The 20,675-nt window shown below is 40.5% G+C and overlaps 1 protein-coding gene across 1 annotated transcript; it reads left to right on the top strand.

Moving 5' to 3' along the window:
• The first annotated feature begins 1,023 nt into the window (after positions 1 to 1,023).
• Positions 1,024 to 19,096, top strand: npy1r (neuropeptide Y receptor Y1). Its single transcript, XM_058384136.1, has 3 exons — positions 1,024 to 1,304; positions 8,755 to 9,565; positions 15,114 to 19,096. The coding sequence occupies exons 2-3, from the start codon at positions 8,849 to 8,851 to the stop codon at positions 15,516 to 15,518; spliced, it is 1,122 nt and encodes a 373-aa protein (XP_058240119.1). The 5' UTR covers positions 1,024 to 1,304; positions 8,755 to 8,848; the 3' UTR covers positions 15,519 to 19,096.
• The last annotated feature ends 1,579 nt before the right edge of the window (positions 19,097 to 20,675 follow it).

Below are 20,675 nucleotides of genomic sequence, written 5' to 3'. Positions count from 1 at the left end.
GATCCATCCATTTTCTATACACGCTTTATTCCTAATTAGGGTCACAGGGATCTGCTGAAGCCTATGCCAGCACACATTGGGCGAAAGGCAGGGGTACACCCTGGACAGGTCGCCAGTCCATCGCAGGCCAACCATGAGGAATATGAGCTAATACAGCAAAAGACCACACCAGGTTCCAGTCCTGTCAATCAAGCAGGACTCGGAGGCTACAGTGGACACTGGTTCACCAAACCTGGAAGGAGGTGTACAGGTATTTCTTATTATATTATAAGTAACTGACCTGTGAGTTTATTTATTCATGACTTTACATAGCTAGCTAACTAATGTTATAGTAGACTCATGTTTGTATGAATGAAAGCTTCTTATGTTGATCTACGGCCAGGACTAGACGTATTTACACAGTGATGGATAGATAGACACCACCAGACACTGACCTATTCACTGGCTAGGATGTCAGGAGCTGTGTAGAAGGCTATACACATCTGATAAACCACTAACATGTCTGTGGTGAGCCAGTGGTGGTTTTCTACTGATATACAGAGGAATGTCTGGCTGACAAATTGTGCACAATGACAGACAAGGTGCAAGGTTCATGATAAGAAGGCCAGCAGGTGTACATGATAGGTAGGTTATTTAACTCTGGTATAAACAGCGTCCCATTTACACACACACTCTTTGTATTGCTCATGATTTATACATTCCCACTCACACTACGTCTCGAGCTGATCATTTCAGCGTCTAGGCTGACTGGATTCAGCACATGCACCATCTTATTTTTTCCCCAGGAAAAATCAGGACACCCATTTATCCATGCAAGCACATGGGAACGCGTTTTCTGGCTTGCATTCAGAGACCCCTTAGGTTTAGGTTGCCACTGAGACACGACTCACCAGTCTGTCCCAGCGTCCTCATCTGCCACAGGGGCGCATTAACACATGCACGCGGAACATCCATGCATGCGCATACACGCTTGGACGCACAGAAACCAACGTACCAACTCACGTCCCCGCAGAGACACGCGCATGAACGCACGCGAGCGCGCGCACACACACACACACACACACTGAGAGCGAGAGCGAGATAGAGAGATATGACATTCTGAGTTCTGAAGAGCCTTTGAGGAGGATGCTTGAGCGTGATGCCGCCGTGACCGCGCGCGCACGAGCGTGCGTGTTTGTGTGTGTGTATATGTGTGTGTGTGTCACCCTGACCGTGTGTGTGGGTTGACTGAGCCTAGTGTGTTATAGAAAGTCTTGGCACCAGTGTGGAAGCTCTCAGTCTGCAGAGGCTGCATGAAAGCGCAGGTAAGTCCGCAAAAAAAAAAAAAACATTATAACGCACTGTCATGATGTTCTCTCTCTCTCTCTCTCTCTCTCTCTCTCTCTCTCTCTCTCTCTCTCTCTCTCTCTCTCTCTAGTCTTCTGCTTTTCATGTTGTAACGATAAAGTCTGACGCCGAAAGGTTGAAAGGCTGAACGCCAATTAATTCAGATTATTTCCATAAATGATATTCCCTGTTGCGCGCGCGTGATTTATTTGTATTTGGGTGTCTTTCAGGGTTTGTTTATTAAATAAAAAACGATCACTTGTAGGAAATGTTGTAGAAAATCCCTCGGTATTTCTAATGATGGCAATTCTGCAGTGGATAAAGTATGCACCGGCTGTACTTTGACCTGTTTGTGCGTTAAAAAAAAAAAGGGCGCACCTGTGACATGGAGCTCCATTCAGTTTTACTAAAATGAATGCATCCTTATATGCAAAGCTGATACAGGGATATCCTAGAAGATGTGAATCTGTACTAAATATTGACCCTGGGAGGGGTGAATACTTTTGCAACCAACAAGTGTCTTGTTTTGGTTTTTTTTAATTAACATATGTGAAAGCGTGTGAGAATGTCTCCTTAGTTTCTTCTCCAATGGCATTTTAGGGAAAGGGGCATGATAGAGTTTCTTCTCTGGCTCATTTATGGCATGGTTGTTGGTGATAGTGAAGTGGTTCAGACACTGCTGAACTCCTGCGATATTCCACGCACAACAGTTTTAATAGTTCACACAATTTGGTTCAACCAAACCATCCCACTGAGAGTCAGCTCTATAACTGGAAACACCTAGTTAAGGAAAAGCTGGTCTATAGTAACTCAAATAATTGCTCTTTGCAAACATAAAGATCAGAAAAGCATCTCAGAGCCATTGAAATCTTCAGGCTTTACACTCCTTCCACTCCTTTCAGCCAAGAACAGGAATTTGAAGCTCACAGAGAGCACACACCATCACAGAAACGTGAAGATACAACCTTCGACTGTCCAGTGTATAAAAAACATAAATCTAAAGTCAAAAACATTGTTGCTGCACATTGTTTCTCTGAACCTTTCACCTTTCACATCCGCTGGTATTAGCTGCACTCGCCGTTAGGCAGGGAAAGCTGAAATGCCCTACACCTTCAGGATATGTCTGAACCATTACGCCAAAATGAAATATGGGTTTAGTTGTTTAGTGGCCTATTAGGTCCTGTGCTTATGGTGGCTTATAAACATTGTGTTGGGTGGGGAAAATATCAAAGTTTATTTTGTGTCAGGAGAGGAATGGTCATGGTTTGGTGGCGCTTATGAAAGTTGGATGTGTGTGGAGAGAGAGAGAGAGAGAGAGAGAGAGAGAGAGAGAATACATATTACTGTAAATTACTAGGATCAAATATTGCCTTAAGCTGGTCTCTCTAAGAAATACAATGTGATGGAGACACACACACACACACACACACACACACATTTGAAGGAGAGTGTGATTATAGCTAAGCCAGGAAAAATCCATAGCTTCTAAGAGCACACTGTACTCACAGCTAAAAGTGAGGCTTTGAATGAGACCTACTGTATTTGCACTAACACCATCTCCCTCTCTCTCTCTACACCTCCTTCCATAGCTCCCCACAGCCAATCATCTATCTTCTCTCTTGATCATTCTCTCTCCCTCTTCTTCCATTTTCGCTCTTATTCTTGCCTGTATTCATTATCCCAGTTTTGCCCTTTCATCCTGCTTCCCTTGGACGTCTTTGTCTCTAATCAGTGACTCAGAGGTTGCATGTGTGTCTTGAGCTTCAGTATTTCTCTCGCCTGGTGATTTACTTTCTGAGCGGAAACATATTGTTTTTCGATGTCTTTCTCTTTTGTCTGATATGCTTCTGGATATTAACAGCGGTGAAACACATCACTGAGGTCATTGCGGATGATTTAAAATACACTGTCTTTGTCAGGGCGTGGAAATTTTTTTAAGATTAAGCTTATTAACTTTACATTTTGGTCAAAAAATGCATAGCTAATATTCTTATAAACATAGCAAAGTGAACACTGACTCTGTTACCCTGTTCCGTGTATAATCAGATAGTGTAATTAGTCATCCTTTGATTATTTACACCACAGCAATGCTGAATTCGAGTTTTCTGCCAAATATAAGGCTTCTTGAACAGTCCCCAAAGGATTTAGCGATTTTTCACCTGCAGAAATGAACACAAAATCAACCACACTTCGTGATTTCTTAAATAAATATTATTAACGATTATTTAAAAAAATGGAAAGATTTTGTCCAAGACACGTTGTGTGACGTCATTACAACACGCTTTTTTGATTCATGTGAGTGACATGTGAGTGTTAACAATTTCTGTTAACAAATGTTAGCGCAAAGCTATTTTATACCTGATTAACTTGTGGTGTGTACAAAAGTCTGGGCACCCCTTTAAGTCAGTACTTAGTAAGACCTATTTTGACAGCTTGCAATTTTTTTTATGCATTTATTCAGTTTAGTACACATCAGGGACATGTATCACGGTCCAGTGAACTATATACAAATGGATGCCATGAAACTGTCCACTTGTAAAAAGAAATAGGAAAGGAAAGTAAAAATGAAAATAAATTCAGAGAAGCATAGTAAGGACCTCATCTTGTTTAGCCGACCTGGCATCATCACAGAAATGTTTGACCAGCTTCAAATAGTATTGTCCTTTGCGTCGTTGAGCCTGGTGCCTTCTAGCAAGACAATGTCTCTAAAATAAGATAAGCCAAGTGAAAGTTGCAGGAGTGGATGGCTGTATCCATAACTTCAAAATAGTACCTGCTGCCAATAAGGTCCTTTGTTGATGAGCATTCAGCTGGAGAGTGGAATCATCCAACAGTAGAGGATCTTGTGGTATATCTAAATGTAAGGAAATGCTTTCTGTAGCCAGCTAGGAGTCTGTCTATTCGTGTTTTAGAAATTTGCAACCACTATTCATTGCAGAATCTTTCCAGTTCTGAGCTATTCTTGGGCCTGTCTTGCCTGCACAGCATAATTAAGACCTACCCATAGTGAGGGATGACAATGACACCATTCCTAAAAGGTTTTTTGAAGTATGTTTTGGGCCATTGTAGAAGCCTCTTTTCAGCTTCAGCTTCTCAATTGACTGACATATTTGTTTCTATAATATTCTGAGTCCATTCTTACATCTGTGTTTTCTGTGTCACTGGCTGTCACGAAGCATAGTAGATCCACCCCAGGCATAACACATGGCAAGGTACTATTTCAATCAAATACTGCACTTTTCAAACATACTTTTAGTCACTGTTGCCAAAGAGGTGATTTTTGTCCATCAGCCCACAACCCTTTGTATTTAAAATACCTCTAGTTTATCTAGATAGTGATTACATTCTCATGACTCTTCCATGCAGATTTTGTGCATGTTTGTGCAAACAATGCTCCTGTGACAGCTAGACCTTCATGTTCACTACCAGTCAAAAGTTTGGACCCACCTTCTAATTCCATGGTCTTTCCTGATGTTTATTTCTTTCTACATTGTAAAACAATGCTGAAGGCGGCCGAAATACACAATAATCTCGTATGAACAGTTGGTATTGAGATATGTCTGCTACTGATGGTCTGTAAAGCCTTCAAAACGGCTCTAATCTGAGGTGCTGTTAATTGGTGATTTCTGAGGCTGGTAACTCTAAATGAACTTCTCCTCTGCAGCAGAGGTAAGTTTTGGTCTTGCTTTACTGGGATGGTCTTCATGTGAGCCAGTTTCATCATGGTGCTTGATGGGTTTTGCAAATGCACTTGACAATACTGTTCTTACTATTCTTACTATTCCAGAACACCTGACCTTCGTGTCTTAAAATAACAACGGACTGTTTTTTGTTGTCATTACATATGGATTACTTAAGTCCATGTGTGTTATTTCATAGTTTTGAAATCTCCAGTATAGTTCTAGAATGTAGAAAATAAATCCCTAAACAAAAAACACTGAGTTAAAAGGTGTGTCCAAACGTTTGACTGGTAGTGTATATATATTTTTTATTTTTTTTAGCCTTCGTGGTCTTCTAGATCCTTGACTTTTCCCCTTAAACTCCATTTCTTAATGACGTTTGGGACCGTTGCTGGAAATGCTTTGATATCCTTGTATCTGCTTTGCAGGCATCAGTGAGATTGATGTTCAGATCCTCAGCCACCTGCTTGGAAGATCACACGGTTGTGTTCGGTTTAGCGTTAGGTTTGAATGGTCAGAGATCGTATTATGTTGTGGAAACGTTGGAAATGTTATCAGCCGCCAATTCCTAATGATAATTCTTAATCTGAGTCATGTAGAAGTCAATTAAGGCCTAACAAGATAATTAAGTTTTTAACAGGAAGGAGGTCCAAACTTTTTCCTTTTCCACATGCCGTAATTACTATTGTACTTTTTCTTTGTTGGTTGCGTATTAACATTTACTGACTTAATTTTTTTTTTTTTTTGAATTAGATAGTTTATTTCAATACAACTGTATTACTCAGTATACCTTAACTGCTGTTCAGTAGTTTTAGATTCCAAACCATTCATCTCTCTTCTTATTTCAAGAAGAGATTCTCACATTTAAATAGAACTTGACTTACATTCTCAGTTCAATGAATAAAAAAAAAAAGAGTGCGTTATGTAATATATAATATATTGCATTACATAATTTATTTGCCTGAATGATCTAAGGCAGTATTTCTCAGATGGTTATTAGGTGTCAAATGTAGTTGCTGCTGTGAACCAGTCGCCTAGCTGGAAGCTTCTTGATGATTCATGATGAGGGAGCGAGAGATTAAGAGAGGAAGGATGTAGCAGGTCACATCGCCGAATTTTTTCTTGCTTGTAAGACAACAGCGAACTATTTTTGGGCCTGTGTGTTATTCTGGGAGAAGGTCCTGCCTTTAGTCCTGCCTTTATTTGATCCACTTATGGCGTCGAAATGAATCGAGTCACAGACTGGAAAAATAAATGATTGTGTTTCATTGCAAACAAAATCGAAACCCAGTCTTCGAAAGAAAATCAGAAAACGGGAACAAAGTGGGCACTGCCTTCGTGTCTTCATGATAATTCAAACTATGTACACCTCCATAATCGATGTGACTCATGTGATGTCTGGCCAATTGTTTATGAACATCAAACAGTGAAGCATGTGACAAGTAATACAAGCCACGAAGTAGGCCATATGTCAACTTTGAAGTTTCATAGCTTATAAAATACAGCAAATATTAGCCCAAATTTCTTTTATCAGTAATAAATCATGTAGTGGTCTCTTTCTCTCTCTCTCTTTCTCTCTCTCTCTCTCTCTCTCTCTCTCCAGTCTGTGTGTTGCTGTGTGTCTCTGTCTCCGTCTCTCACGCTCCTGCACCTACACAAACACAAGATGATTGGCACAGACGTTATGGCGATGATTCAGGATGCGGTTGTTTAAGTTCAGTCCAAAATCATTTCAATAATTCTACTTGACATCTTCAAGACTCATTCTAACGTGACATTTAATGGACTTCGCTTGAGAGAGCTTTCAATTACCTTAATAGCCGGTCGCTGTTAAGATCACTTTGTAGAACGCCGCTGTTTAGGGAACGGCCTTTGAAGAGAGCGCAGGCTGCTTGGCGTTTTTAGACGATGCTAATGGCAAGCTTGGAGACAAGAAAATAGTCCTGTCAGTCTCACCATCTCCTGACTGAAAAGCATGAATGTGCATGAAATGGGAGTGAAAAAAGAGACGTGATGGAATTATAGCGCTAAAGAAATTGTAGCAACATTTTGTTATCTTGATAACGCGATTCATTTTCTAATCTGGCTTCTCATGAGAACCGATGACTAATTAGGAAAATGTGTAATGTAATAATATCTTATAATTACCTCCCGGCCCACACTATATCTACTTTTCCTAAATGTGCCACTCCCATAGACAAGGGTTGGAGCCCCTACTTACTAATACATTTAACCTTATTTAAAAGCAATTGCTGCAGGGTTAAAATGAACATTGTATGCCATCACAAATTAGTTTATTTCATTAAATATGATACGGAACAATAAAGGTGCTTAATCCAAAGGTAAAAAAAAAAGCAGCTCAGCAATACAGCAAATTGTGCACCATTAAACTAAAACTAAAATCAGTAGTAATGTTCTGGCATCAGAGACATGCCGCTGTGTTACAGTGTTGCGTTCTTCCTTCATATTATTCCATAATATTTACACCGGTCTCGGGTGATACGTGTAAACGGGACCTGTGGTACAATCTGATATCAGCAGGGCCGAATGATGAACTTTCTGCACAATATTAAACCCAAACCCAGAATATTGCACATTCCCCAAATACGTAATATGGCATTCAACATAGAATCAAATTGCTGCTCAGATTATTATATATAAGCTGTGGAGTATTGTTCACGCATACTGTACTCATAAAAAAAAAATCAAATTTTAATAGGCTTATAAAGATGGCATGGCTTTAAAATTAAATAAATAAATAAAGTAAAAAGGGATAAACTGTTTCCTGGGGGGAAAACAGTGGGTCTAGGAGTACCATTGTTTTAGCTGGCATTAAATATTTGGGTTATTTGTGTTTTTTCCTGTTCACTGCAGTTGAATGGCACAGATCCAGCAGACTAAAAAAGACTATTTCAGGTTTAAGGAAAGTACAGGAGGGCTAACGTGTAATATTATCAGCCTTGCAGTCAGGCACTGCTTGTTGGCAGAGGCAAGTGCAAAAACTTAGCTGAATAGCAAATGCAGAATATACAGTGAAAATAATTAAAGCTTAATTCCGATATATATTTTTTATGAATCAGATGTCTAATATCAATATGACCAGCTGCTGCTCAAAGAGTTTAAAAGTCAGTGTCCAAGCACTGACCAGCACAAGCACCTACAGAAAAATCGTTAACCTTAAGAAAACAAAAATGCCCGGATGGGAGGGATGGTATACTCCCTCCCCTATCACTCAAAGTGCCACTAGCCGATCAATGGTGTCTGAGAGTTGAAGGGGTGGATAGGTGCTTTACTGTGAATCAGCATGAGCAGCAGGTTGAAAAGATACAGTTTTTTTTGACACGAAGGAAGCATGAAAGGTGGATGTCACATGATTGGTGGATGCCAACTGGTAGGTTGGTATTGTCCCATGTTGTGATTGAAACTAGTTCTGCATTAAGCCACTAAAGGTGAAAAAAACTAAAAAAAAACTGAATACCTGTACTGAGTCCCTGCTGTATATTGCATGAAGCAGGTCTTTTGGGTCCTAAAACCCATAGTTTGCTGGCTCTTAAAGTCCAACTTTTTGCATAACAAAATGGGGTTGAAACGCAGTCTGAAGCCAATTGTGTTTGCTTAGTAATAATGCCATTGTTAAAGTATTTGCAGTTTGATGAGTAATAAATAATGTCAGACTTTTTTTTAGACCCAATTAATGAATCATTGGAATGTTTTGTTCATACCATGTTTTTCTTTTTTTTTTGGACAGTGCCTTCTGCTACATCTCATAAGGTCAAAGCCACGTCCAGGATGAGGACCTACAGCTAAAGCAGCCCTCCAATTAAAGTGAAAAAGAATACACAATGCCTTACCCTGATCTTCTCCCTCCTGCCCCACCTCCTGCCATCCTAAACTGCTCCTCGCTCAATTGTACGCTTGCCAACTTTTCAGCATTTCATGGTGATGAGTGCCAAGCTGACAAGCCCTTATTTGTGACCCTTGCTGTAGCCTACTCTGCTGTAGCCTTGCTGGGAGTGACTGGCAATTTGGCATTGATTGTTCTGATCTGGCGCCAACGTGAACTCTCGAACGCAACTAGCGTGCTTATTGCTAACCTGTCAGCCTCTGACTTGCTGATGGCATTTGTTTGCCTGCCGTTCACATTTGCCTACACGTTTATGGACCATTGGGCATTTGGTGGTGCCATGTGCAAGATCAACAGCCTAGCGCAGTGCACCTCTGTCTCAGTCTCCATCTTTTCCCTCGTGCTCATTGCCGTCGAGCGCCACCAGCTGATCGTGCGACCACGTGGCTGGAGACCCAGCGCATTCCATGCCTGCGTGGGTGTTGGCTTCACCTGGGGTGTGGCTCTACTCACTGCCATGCCTTTTCTAATCTTCTCCATTACCACTGATGCACCCCTGCAGCAGCTGCCTGCCTTTTTGCGTGAGCACTACCGAGGCAAGGTGGTGTGTATAGAGCAGTGGCCTTCACGCCAGTTCAAGCTTGCCTACACAACCACCATGTTGCTGCTGCAGTATGTGGCACCCCTGGCCTTCATCTTCATTTGCTACCTGAAGGTAAGGACATGTCGGCTTTTCACTAGATAGCACTTAGTAATGAGGCACAGAGCTTGTTATGCCGTGACATGGCATTACAGGCTTTAAGCTAGACATCAAAAGAAAGCATTAGTGATGCAAGCAAGCAAGCAAAAGTAAAGATATTCTCATTAAAACAACAGGATGAAAGAATTAGGCATCTATGCTGTTTTGAGATTCTTGAAATTAAACCCATGAGAGCTTTCAAGAATTCAGGGCTGTGTCCTAAACTGCCTTCAGCATGCTAAGTAGAAATGTTACATGTCTAGTAGTATATGGTTTGGGATGTAACTCAACCTGGAGAATATGATTACAAAAAGTAAATACATGGACATTTTATTTATTTATTTATTTATTTATTTTTGTTGCAACCAAGAGAAAAGCTATGAAATGTAGAGAATAGGCTATTGGGAATAATTTAATACACATTCATGGAAAAATATATTAAATATATTAAAATGCAAGTCAGTGATTCAGATCACTGCTGTTGAGGCCAGTAGAGAAGGCCTTGCTGGCCCACCACAGCCAAGCTCTGAGGTGAGGAGGTCAGTGGTTCAGTTACCATTTTAATTCATCCCAAAGGTGTTCAGTGGGGTTGAGGTCAGGGCTCTATTCAGGACACCTGATTTCGCCTTGGAATATCATGTCCTCATGAAACTCAATTTGTGGGCAGGGATATAATGGAACAGGTTTGGGCCACTTAGTTCCAGTAAATGTGAAATTGTAATGCTACAGCACACAAAGACATTCTAGACAATTGTCTGCTTTTAATATTGCGGCGACATTTGGACAAAAGAACCACGTGTCCACAAACATTTGGCCATATACTCATATAAATCATTAAAACAGTAGTGCTGTGTTCTGCACTGATGAAGCCCTGCTGACTTAAGCCCAGAATAGTTGAGTAATTGAACCATTTGTGAAAGTGTGTGGTGACCATATTGTATAGATGGATTGCAGCAATAACAGCGATAATGTGTTTCTCAAAGATGCCTCTTACAAAATCATGGCACATTTCATAATCAGCAGTTATTTAAAGCGGAAAAACACCTGCGGTAAATTTTGAAAGACCAAAATTATGTCTTTTAGAATGACATAATGGTCTGTATTATAGCTATACAATGCAAGTACCTCTAACAATTAAGAAAAACAGATCCAGATTGCTTCTTTAAAAAATAACAGGAGGTATACTGTAGCTATATTTTTATTATTGTTTTTTAAGTATATCATATTTTGCCGGATTTGACAGGCAAGGTAGCAAAAAAACTGGAGATTTTCTGACCAGCATCCAACGTTAATAATAATGTAAGGGCGAATAGATGCTAATATGATGTTTTTCATCTGATGTTTCATTTCTGAAACCACATTAAAGGGATTTTAGATTTATAAAAGTAAAAGTAAAAGCAAAATGCAATAAAATATACCTAGATTTAAGCATCGAGGCTCCGATACAGAACCCTAGCTTTATATGAGGGCTGCTGAAAAGTGAGTCACACCAAACGACAGCAGTTTGTTTAGCTCTGAATTCATCTACATGGAAAAAAGAGGCGAACCAAGCCGATATCTTGCTCAGTGCAGAAAATGGACGGCTGCTTTCAGAGAATATGGTACACAGATTAAACCCAAGTGATTCACCTTATCAGCTAATTAGAAAGCTCTTTATCAGCGTGATGAGGCCTGTTAGAACAAGGCAAACACCAAAAAACCTGCCAAGCTTTGAGCTGCTAGGACAGTCAGCCCATCCCTGATTGACACACTGATATGGTGAAGACAAATCCTAGAACTTCGCATGAACTTTCACATACTTGCCAAAAAGAAAAAAGTTAAAGAAAAATCAGTTTTTTAAAATGATGAAACAAAAGGTTACAGAATGTATTTTTCCCTTCATATGCTCAATGCATTTATATTGTGTTTGAGAAGATAATAAAAAAATAACTCAACTGTTGAAATAAATAAATAAATGAAAAATTCACTGGTTGCTTTATCGTGTTTCGAACACCTTCCCAAAACTGGCATTAAAATAGTGAAGACTTAGCAAGAGTGGTGTGATGTTTATTAGAGACAGTCCATGACTCATCATCACTGTCCACAGAGTGGGTCAAGCAATAGACAGATAACACTAAAGAGTGATGGTAATTAAGCACAAGGGAAACAGGCGGGAGTCCAGATTGGGAAATAAATTACACAACATGGTCAAGAAAACAAGAACACGGTTTAAAGAGACAGAAAGTTTTCAACTAGACAAAGACAAAACAGCATACAAAGGCTGTTTCTGAGCACACCAGTCATATTGTTCCAATATTTTTGAAGGGAGCTGTAGGTGTGTAATTAACTGCATTAATAATTACGTCAGTGGCAGGTCCTCTCAAGGAGAGCAAGACAAGTGTGTCTGAAATGAGTCAGCATCTGTGGATGGATTTGATTTGCATCGGTTATACTGACATTGGATTTACCCAAACCTTATGCCGTGGCTGTGAACTGTCTCAGTATTTTGGCGTGTGTGTCTGTTTCAGAGGCTTAGTAATGACTGACTGGAGGTTTACCAAGAACCCTCTCTGCCTCTTATCGTTCTCATTTTCCTGCTTGATTAAAATCTGCACCCTTCCAGAAGAAACGCAGAAACACACTTATGCAAAATTCTCCCAGAGCAGCTGGAGTACATGCACATACCTGTCTCTCTAGAGCCCTTCATATTATTTACAATGGATATTGTCAAGGGTTCGGATAGGGCTTTGTGGGACGGAGTGTGAGTTGCTGACAGGCAGAGGTCCCTACCAGATGAGCTCAGTAACACACATCACACTTGCACACAGATGCTACATACATTCACAGTGGTGCTGGATAGAGAGAGACAGAGAGAAAGAGAGAGAGAGAGAGGCATAAGATTAGAGGGAATTGGGCCAAAGGCTCGAAGGCTGTAATTATGCTATGACTGAACAAAATGAGTAAAAAGTGAGACAGAGTAAGACTGATGCTTTTAGAAGCACAGGCCCATTTTGTGCAGGTGTCAATAAATAAAAGACAAATGCAAGAGCTTTAATGCGTAGACTTCATTTCACCAGCTAGGTACAGGGTTATCTTTGTTAATGGCGCTGGTGGGATTTAAATGAAAGCATCTGCAATCACTACAATAATAATTAGCCAGTGTTAGCTGGAGGATCGCGGATATTCAGCCCCAAGTCATTTACATTCGTCTTCCACTCATTTTCGCTTTGCACTTAATTAAACACAAGCTGTGAAAAAAAAACAAACCCTATTCTTTCTGAATCTAAATGACAGCTCGCCTGGCATTAGCATTTTTCTTGTGGAGGTTTACCATAAAAGCCAACATGGCAAAATATGCTTTTATCTCAAGTATCCTGTGGATGTGTTGAAGGCCAAAACGGGAGTAGCTGAGGGATTTGAAGCAGCAATCGTCCAGGCGCAAATGGATAACCTTCAACTTCCTCTGCTCTGTGATGGAAGAAAAGCTGATACATACATAAAAAAATTGACAGAAAAAAGTGAAATCAGTCACAAATTTGATGTGTCATGCAGGTGACTAACATAGCAGCTACTTTGGTGGGTAACTTAGCTAGCTGCTGCTTGCTATTTATTGTATTATCTAGTGATCTATTTGTGGGATGTCTATAAACACACGCACGTTTTCCTCACACAGATTAACTGTCACCAGTCAAGATGTACACGATGCCATACATGCGATGAGTCCAAACTAGCCACAAGTGGCTAGTCAGTAGTGTTGTCGTCCACCTTAAAAGTCCACCTTAAAACAGAGTATGTTTATATTAATGTTTGTCTGTGGTACAGATGTCCCTGAGGGATGCTGCTAGTGCAGTTACAACAACATTTAATAGGAGAAAGAATAAAATTGCAGGTGACAGTAGCTCTCGGTGTTCGTACAGCCATTTGATATGAATGATAGTTACTTTGAAGCATCTACCTCACTGGGAAATGTAGTTTAGGAAAGCTGTACGAGCCCGAGGTGACACGGTTTGTCACATTAATATTACTACTCTGCCTCTTGACACTCCTGTATCCACTCGTCTGAAAGATGACATTGGACCTTTTTTTCATAAGGCTAAGGACGTCCTAGACGTTTTGCGCCGTTTCCACCTTGCGTCATCTGTTCTTTCTTCTCAAAGCTTCTTGCCCTGACGTTCATTTCTTTTTACAAGCGCTGGAGGCAACACACCGAGCAGTGAGAACAGATCAAGACTTACACAATTAACTCCAACTACCATGACGACTATGAGTCATTAGGAAGACATGCTCGCCTATGTCACAATGCAGTACGTGCTCGTTATACAACCCCCCCGCAGTGACGTCAGCGTCTGTCATCTTGCGTTAGAATGCTCCACGATCCCGCCGGGTTTTCCGCATCTTTTAAACGACCCAATTACGGCGACCCTGAAACATGCAGAACTGCACCACCCTACACACCCAAAAAAACCTAATCTAACTACAGCCTAGAGGAAGATCAAGAGAGATTAAAAAGGGGGGGATAAAACACACACACACACACACATATTACTACACCATGACAATTCAGAACGCCTGCATTCCTGTGTGTCCAGAAGAAAATTAGCCGAAAGCATGAGGCCTGTTAATAAATACTGTTATCTGCAGGTCCTGCTCTGTCATCACTCGACATAACGAAATCCTCCACCAAACAAATTGACTGAAGACAATTGATTCAGTCATTTTGAGATCCGGGAATTGGACGGAGAGATTGATGAAATGAGACCGGAAAGGACAGAGACGCTCATTAAAACACACACACACACACACACACACACGTGACCTGAATATCAGCATTTGATGTGTCAGATATCTGAGTTTCCCCTTTTCTGTAATCATCCACCCTGAACGACTTGCATTATCAAGCGTTAATTACCACATGATCTTGTCGACTTAGATTGTTTTGGGTTACCCATCCAGCCGCAGATCAGCTCCCTAAAGCGTCAACGTTCATGCTAATAGCAGCATCGGTTGCTATGTCGTAGCTGGCTAACTAGCCGTAACTGCGCTGTTCTGGTAGCTGCACTCTGAACTTCTCATTAATATGGCACTAAACCAACACCAACCAACAAATTAACGCCTGAACAATTCTGTACATGATTAATGATTAACACTTTCAAGGTTCAAGGTTCAGGGTTCGTTTTTTGTCACATGTATATGACGTGTGTGTGTGTGTGTGTAGTAAAATAGTTTTCCTTAGTTACTCATCTCAGAGTGTAAGATATACATCTCACAGTATAAGATATACATATTATCCGTTAACATATTGTAAATATAGTATTCTATGGAGAACGTAATGGAATGTAAACAATTTATACAGAACTATATACTGTGAAAATCTGCCAAATATTTCTATGTGTATATGTATCTGTGCATAAGGGTAGAAATCTCCAGACTCTGATTGCCTGAGGCTAGATAGAAACCCAACAATTTATATATTTATTAATATATCTTCACCTTTCTCTCCACCTTTTTCCCTGTCTTTCCCCTTTTCACACCTCCTTCCTCTCAGATCTACGTTCGCCTGAGGCAGCGGAAGAGCGTGATGGAGCGAATGCGTGAGAACAAATACCGCAGCCACGAGACAAAGCGCATCAACGTCATGCTGTTCTCCATCGTGGTGGCCTTTGCGATCTGCTGGCTGCCGCTCAACGTCTTCAACGCCATCTCCGACTGGAACCATGAGGCCACCATGAACTGCACCCACAATCCCCTGTTCTTGCTGTGCCATCTGACCGCCATGTGCTCCATCTGCATCAATCCCATCTTCTACGGCTTCCTGAACCGCAACTTCCAGCGCGACCTGCAGTCTTTCCGGCTCTGCAAGAGACTTTCGACGAGAGAGGAAGAGTACGATACCGTCGCCATGTCCACCATACATAGTGACCTGTCCAAGACATCTCTGAAACTTATCTAGGAGAAGCACTCGAGGTGTGGTGGCTACGGTCGTTCGGGTCCTGAAACAAAGGGACGAGGTGTGAGAATGCATTTGTGTTATTTGACAATCATCATCAACAGGAAGATCGACAAAAAACAGTGTTTGCTGGAATCTGGAGATACCAGAGGGTTCACTGGGACAGGTTAGAACTTTAAGTGAGTAGTTTGCGCCTCCCGGTGCTTTCTGCCTCTGAAAACAAATTCAAGATAAAGCACTCTCCTAGAAGACCTAGAAGAATTTATGGGAATTTCTGGTAAAAAACCAACGTTGGTTTGAATGTCCGTCTTCTATGAACGCTCCAAATATAGGAGGAAAATCACTTTTACTGGATTTTACTGAACAACATCTGGTTACAAGGGTACTGAGTTTTATTGCAGACTGTACATTAGTTTACATGGAATTTTATATTTCTTTTCTTTTTTCTTTTTCTTTTTTAATACCAATATTGGTTTATCCAAATCACCACAACACAGTTACCATAGAGTAGCACTTTTGTTATACACTTATGAATGTTACTGGTTTGTATTTATTGATAACGGTTTTAATCGATTTAGAATAAAAAAAAAATATATATATATATATATATATGTTAGATTTAGAAAGACAGATGATTGTAAAAACAAAACAAAACAAACAAAAAAAAGAGTTGTACTTTGTATTTGTCTATTGTGACCAGCTATGAATGTAAATGCCATGCGTTTGGTACTGTAATTGCTTAGAAATGCGACAATAACATTATTTAGAGCGTTGTGGTTCAGAGTAATTTAATATTCTGGAGTTATTCATTTGTGTAATTATGCTACTTACCGAGATGTTTTATACACACTCACTGGTGACTAATGCTAGGAGGATTCTGCTTTGCTCTCTCAACGGCTTTAGTTCTTTGTGGCATTTGGTCGAGGGGGATATGAAGAAGAAAGCAGCTCTTAAATCCTAAAGGTGCTCTAGTGAGTTCAGATCTAGTGGCTGTGTCATGTTCATGGAACTAGTTTGGGTAAAGTGTTAGCTCAGATGGACTAATAATTGGAAGGTTGTGTGTTTAAATCATACCACTGCCAAGCTGCTACTCCTGAGCCCTTGAGCCCTTAATTGCTTATTGAAGTTGCCCTGGATCTGCTAAATGACGTAAATGACGTAAAGATAAATATTTGAGAAGACTTGTCATTGTCATTTAAGACATGGTGCATTATCATGCTGTAAGAAGCCATTAGATGATAAGATGTTACACTAAATTGCCAAAAGTTTTGGGACACCTGCATTCCCATGCACGTGAATGTAATATAGAGTTAACTCGCCCTTTGCAGCTATAACAGCTTCAACTTTTCTGGGAAGGCTTTCCACAAGGATTTGCAGTGTGTTTATGGGAATTTTTGACCATTCCTCTAGAAGCGCATTTGTGAGGTCAGGCACTGATGTTGGACGAGAAAGCCTGGCTCGTCTGGAGTCTCTGCTCTAATTCATCCTAAAGGTGTTCTATCAGGTTGAGGGTAAGGACAGTCAAATTCCTCCACACCAAACTCGCTTATCCCCAAACTGTTCCCACAAAGTTGGGAGCATGAAATTGTCCAAAATGTTTTGGTATGAAGCTGAAGCATTAAGAGTTCCTTTCACTGGAAGTAAGGGGCCAACCCCTGAAAAACAACACCTGAATTCAGTGATTCTGGGGGGGTGTCCCAAAACCTTTGACAATATAGTGTAAATACAGGATGTAGCACTTAAAGGAAACACCATTGGTATAACAAGCCTGACTATAACTATGCCAGGAGAACATTCCTTATACCATTACACCACCAGCAGCAGCAGCCTGAACTGTTAATACGAGGCAGGTGGTTGGATTCAGGCTGATTATATCAGGCAGATATGAAACTTTATGTGCAGTTTCTCTGAGATGCTTCTCTGCTCACGCAGTTGTAACGAGTGGTTGTTTGAGTTACCATCCTGACAACTGCTGCTCAGTTTTTTCTGATACCTTTCAATCTATAGAAAGTACTCCAAGAAAATCCTAGGAAATCAGTAGACCAATCTGGCACCAATGTTTGATATGAACTTGAACTAAAGCTCCTGACCTGTCTCAGCATGAGCGCTGCTTCCGCTACACGATTGGCTGATTGGATATTTGCATAAATAAGCAGGTTCCTAATAAAGTGGCCAGTGAGTGTGTATTTCTTACATAGGACCATATTCAGGTAACCAGAGGTCTAGTGAATTTAGATTCCAATACTATTTATTTAAGATTAGTCTCAAACAATACCAATAATCCGTGTATTTCAGGCTTCTGATGTAAGTAAGTATTTATTGTGCATTTGGTGAATTCCGGTGTGTGAAATCGCGTCTTTCTGTTTCTGTTGTCTGTTTTTTCTTTTATAAATTTATTAAAAAACAGTTAATTGGATAGCACCAATTATAGAAGAATATTTTCGGCGATGTTTTAAAGGCTAATAAGCTAAATTAGGGAGTGTTTTAAACTTGCCACAAGAGCTCAGTGCCACGTTTTTTCCAACGTGCCACAACACGGGTAGACACATCGTGTGTGTGTGTGTGTGTGTGCGTGTGTGTGTGTGTGTTAGTTTTTGACATTAAATGCTTCTTCGTTTCGTACACGCGCATGCAAGGTGGGGTCGGCTGGTCTGGAGAAGGGTGATGTTATTTTTAGGCCCAGAAATTAACAGAGATTAAGAGATTAAATCTGTGGCTTAGAGCTTGATTTGATTAAAATATTTCCTAATTAGCCGCAATTTGTCTAATTATGTCTCCATGCAAGATCGTAGGATATCCAAACATTAGAAAACACTATTAGAAAAGGCTGTGTCAAAGTTCGGAAAGGAAGTGAAGGAGAGTGGTGCAGTTCATTCTCATCTCGTGTCCAGAGTTATTTTTTCTATGGTGCCGTTTAGTAGCTTATACTCCAGTGTAGATGTCCTCTGGACCATACACCGATCAGGCATAATATTATGACTCCCGAGAGGTGCCGTGAATAAGACTGATGATCTCCTCATCATGGCACCTGTTAGTGGGTGGGATATATTAGGCAGCAAGTGAACATTTTGTCCTCAAAGTTGATGTGTTAGAAGCAGGAAAAATGGACAAGCGTAAGGATTTGAGGGAGTTTGATGAATTGTGATGGCTAGACGCCTGGATCAGAGCATCTCCAAAACTGCAGCTCTTGTGGGGTGTTCCCGGTCTGCAGTGGTCAGTATTTATAAAAAATGGTCCAAGGAAGGAACAGTGGTGAACCGGCGACAGGGTCATGGGCGGCCAAGGCTCATTAATGCACGTGGGGAGCGAAGGATGACTCATGTGATCCGATCCAACAGATGAGCTACTGTTGCTCAAATTGCTGAAGAAGTTAATGCTGGTTCTGATAGAAAGGTGTCACAATGCAGGACGGGTCAGGGCTGTTTTGGCAGCAAAAGAGGGACCAACACAATATTAGGCAGGTGGTCATAATGTTATGCTTGATAGGTGTTTAATGATGTTTTCTGGATATTTGAACCATATTGATTATATAAGTCTCAATATTATGTTACTGATATCACTCATTGTGTCACATTCACACAAGTGGAGATTAATAAAGAATATCTCTTTAAGTATCTTGTTAGTGTTGTGTATCTGAACACACACACACACACACACTAAGTATGTACCTTGACACTAAGCCCCGCCCAAAAGTTTATTCATGATGATTCTCAATGTGACCACAATCTTAAGACATTTACATTACAGATTAAACACTGACCTCTGAGCTTGAACCCTCAGCATTTAAATGCCAACAGAAATCTATTGTACAGGAACACACACACACACATTCATACACACTCATACAGACACACACACACATAAACACACAATTATATACTGTATGTCCCCATCCGCAAACACATACACATAAACACATACACACACACACACACACACATTCATACACACTCATACAGACACACACACACATAAACAAATATACTCAGAGATGTCCCTTATCCCCAAATGCACACATACACAAACACACACACACATACATCCACACACACACACACTCATACATGCCCCCCCAAATACATCCACACACATAAACACACACACACACATACACAAACACACACACACACATCCCCCCACCCCAAATGAACACACACACATATACATACACATTTGCTGATGTCCCCATCCCCAACACACACACACACACACACATACACACTCATACACGTCCCCTCATCCACACACACCCACATACACAATCATACCCACAAACATGCACACACATCAAACACACACTCATTCATACAAACACACATACACCTTCATTGATGTCCCTATCCCCAAACACACACACATACCCTCCAACACACACACACACATTGTTTACATGTATTTTTTGGTTTATTTCCAGCTTGCTTGAACAATTAGACAGAAAGATATCTCCCTGACCTGAATATATATCAAGTACCAGTATTTCTGAGCGCTCCTGACAAAATACCCATGAGCACCTTGTTTTGTTCTGTACTGTATCATTACCTCATACGCTCAGTTCACTGTGATATATATTGTATCAGAGATGGTTTCAGTGCAGTGTAAAGCTCATGTCCTCTTTACATTCACTGTTTTCTAGCTGAAAAATGTCGAACGCTACCATTACGCTTTCCTCTGTTGGTTCAGGATCAATGTATCCAGGCCGTGCTTATGGAGAGAAAAGAATGCCTTTTAGCAGATTAAATACCACTTTCAATGCTCACCTCACACACACACACACGCCTATAAATACCATGAAGGACGAATCCGAAGTGCCATAGAGATAGACACTGAGCCTGTGTATTAGTTTAGAAGAATTTTTGACAACTGGTTGCATTCTGAGCTGCGACATGTCATACCTGTTCATCCATAAAACCATACAAAAAAGTCAAGGAGATGGATAGAGAGGTAGAGAGAGAAAGCAAGAAGAGAGAGGGGAAAAAAGGGAGTCATTCAATTTCCTGTAAAGAAAGGAAAATATTTTTTACTGAGGGAGGAAAAATGTTTTCTACAAAACTCAGCTTTTTAGAGTTAAAAAGCTTAAGAAAGTGTGTGTGTGTGTGTGTGTGAGAGAGAGAGAGAGAGAGAGAGAGAGAGAGAGGAAAGCAAATATAAATAGAATAACTG

This window comes from Hemibagrus wyckioides, linkage group LG29, assembly GCF_019097595.1.
Source record: "Hemibagrus wyckioides isolate EC202008001 linkage group LG29, SWU_Hwy_1.0, whole genome shotgun sequence".
Taxonomy (NCBI): Eukaryota; Metazoa; Chordata; class Actinopteri; order Siluriformes; family Bagridae; genus Hemibagrus; species Hemibagrus wyckioides.
Note: the sequence above shows the minus strand (reverse complement) of the source record. Positions and strands in the feature narration are given on the sequence as shown.

Coding starts and splice junctions, on each gene's coding strand:
- npy1r (XM_058384136.1), top strand. CDS start 8,849: ATGCCTTACCCTGATCTTCTCCCTCCTGCCCCACCTCCTGCCATCCTA. Junction 9,566..15,113: donor TCTTCATTTGCTACCTGAAG/GTAAGGACATGT, acceptor CCTTCCTCTCAG/ATCTACGTTCGCCTGAGGCA.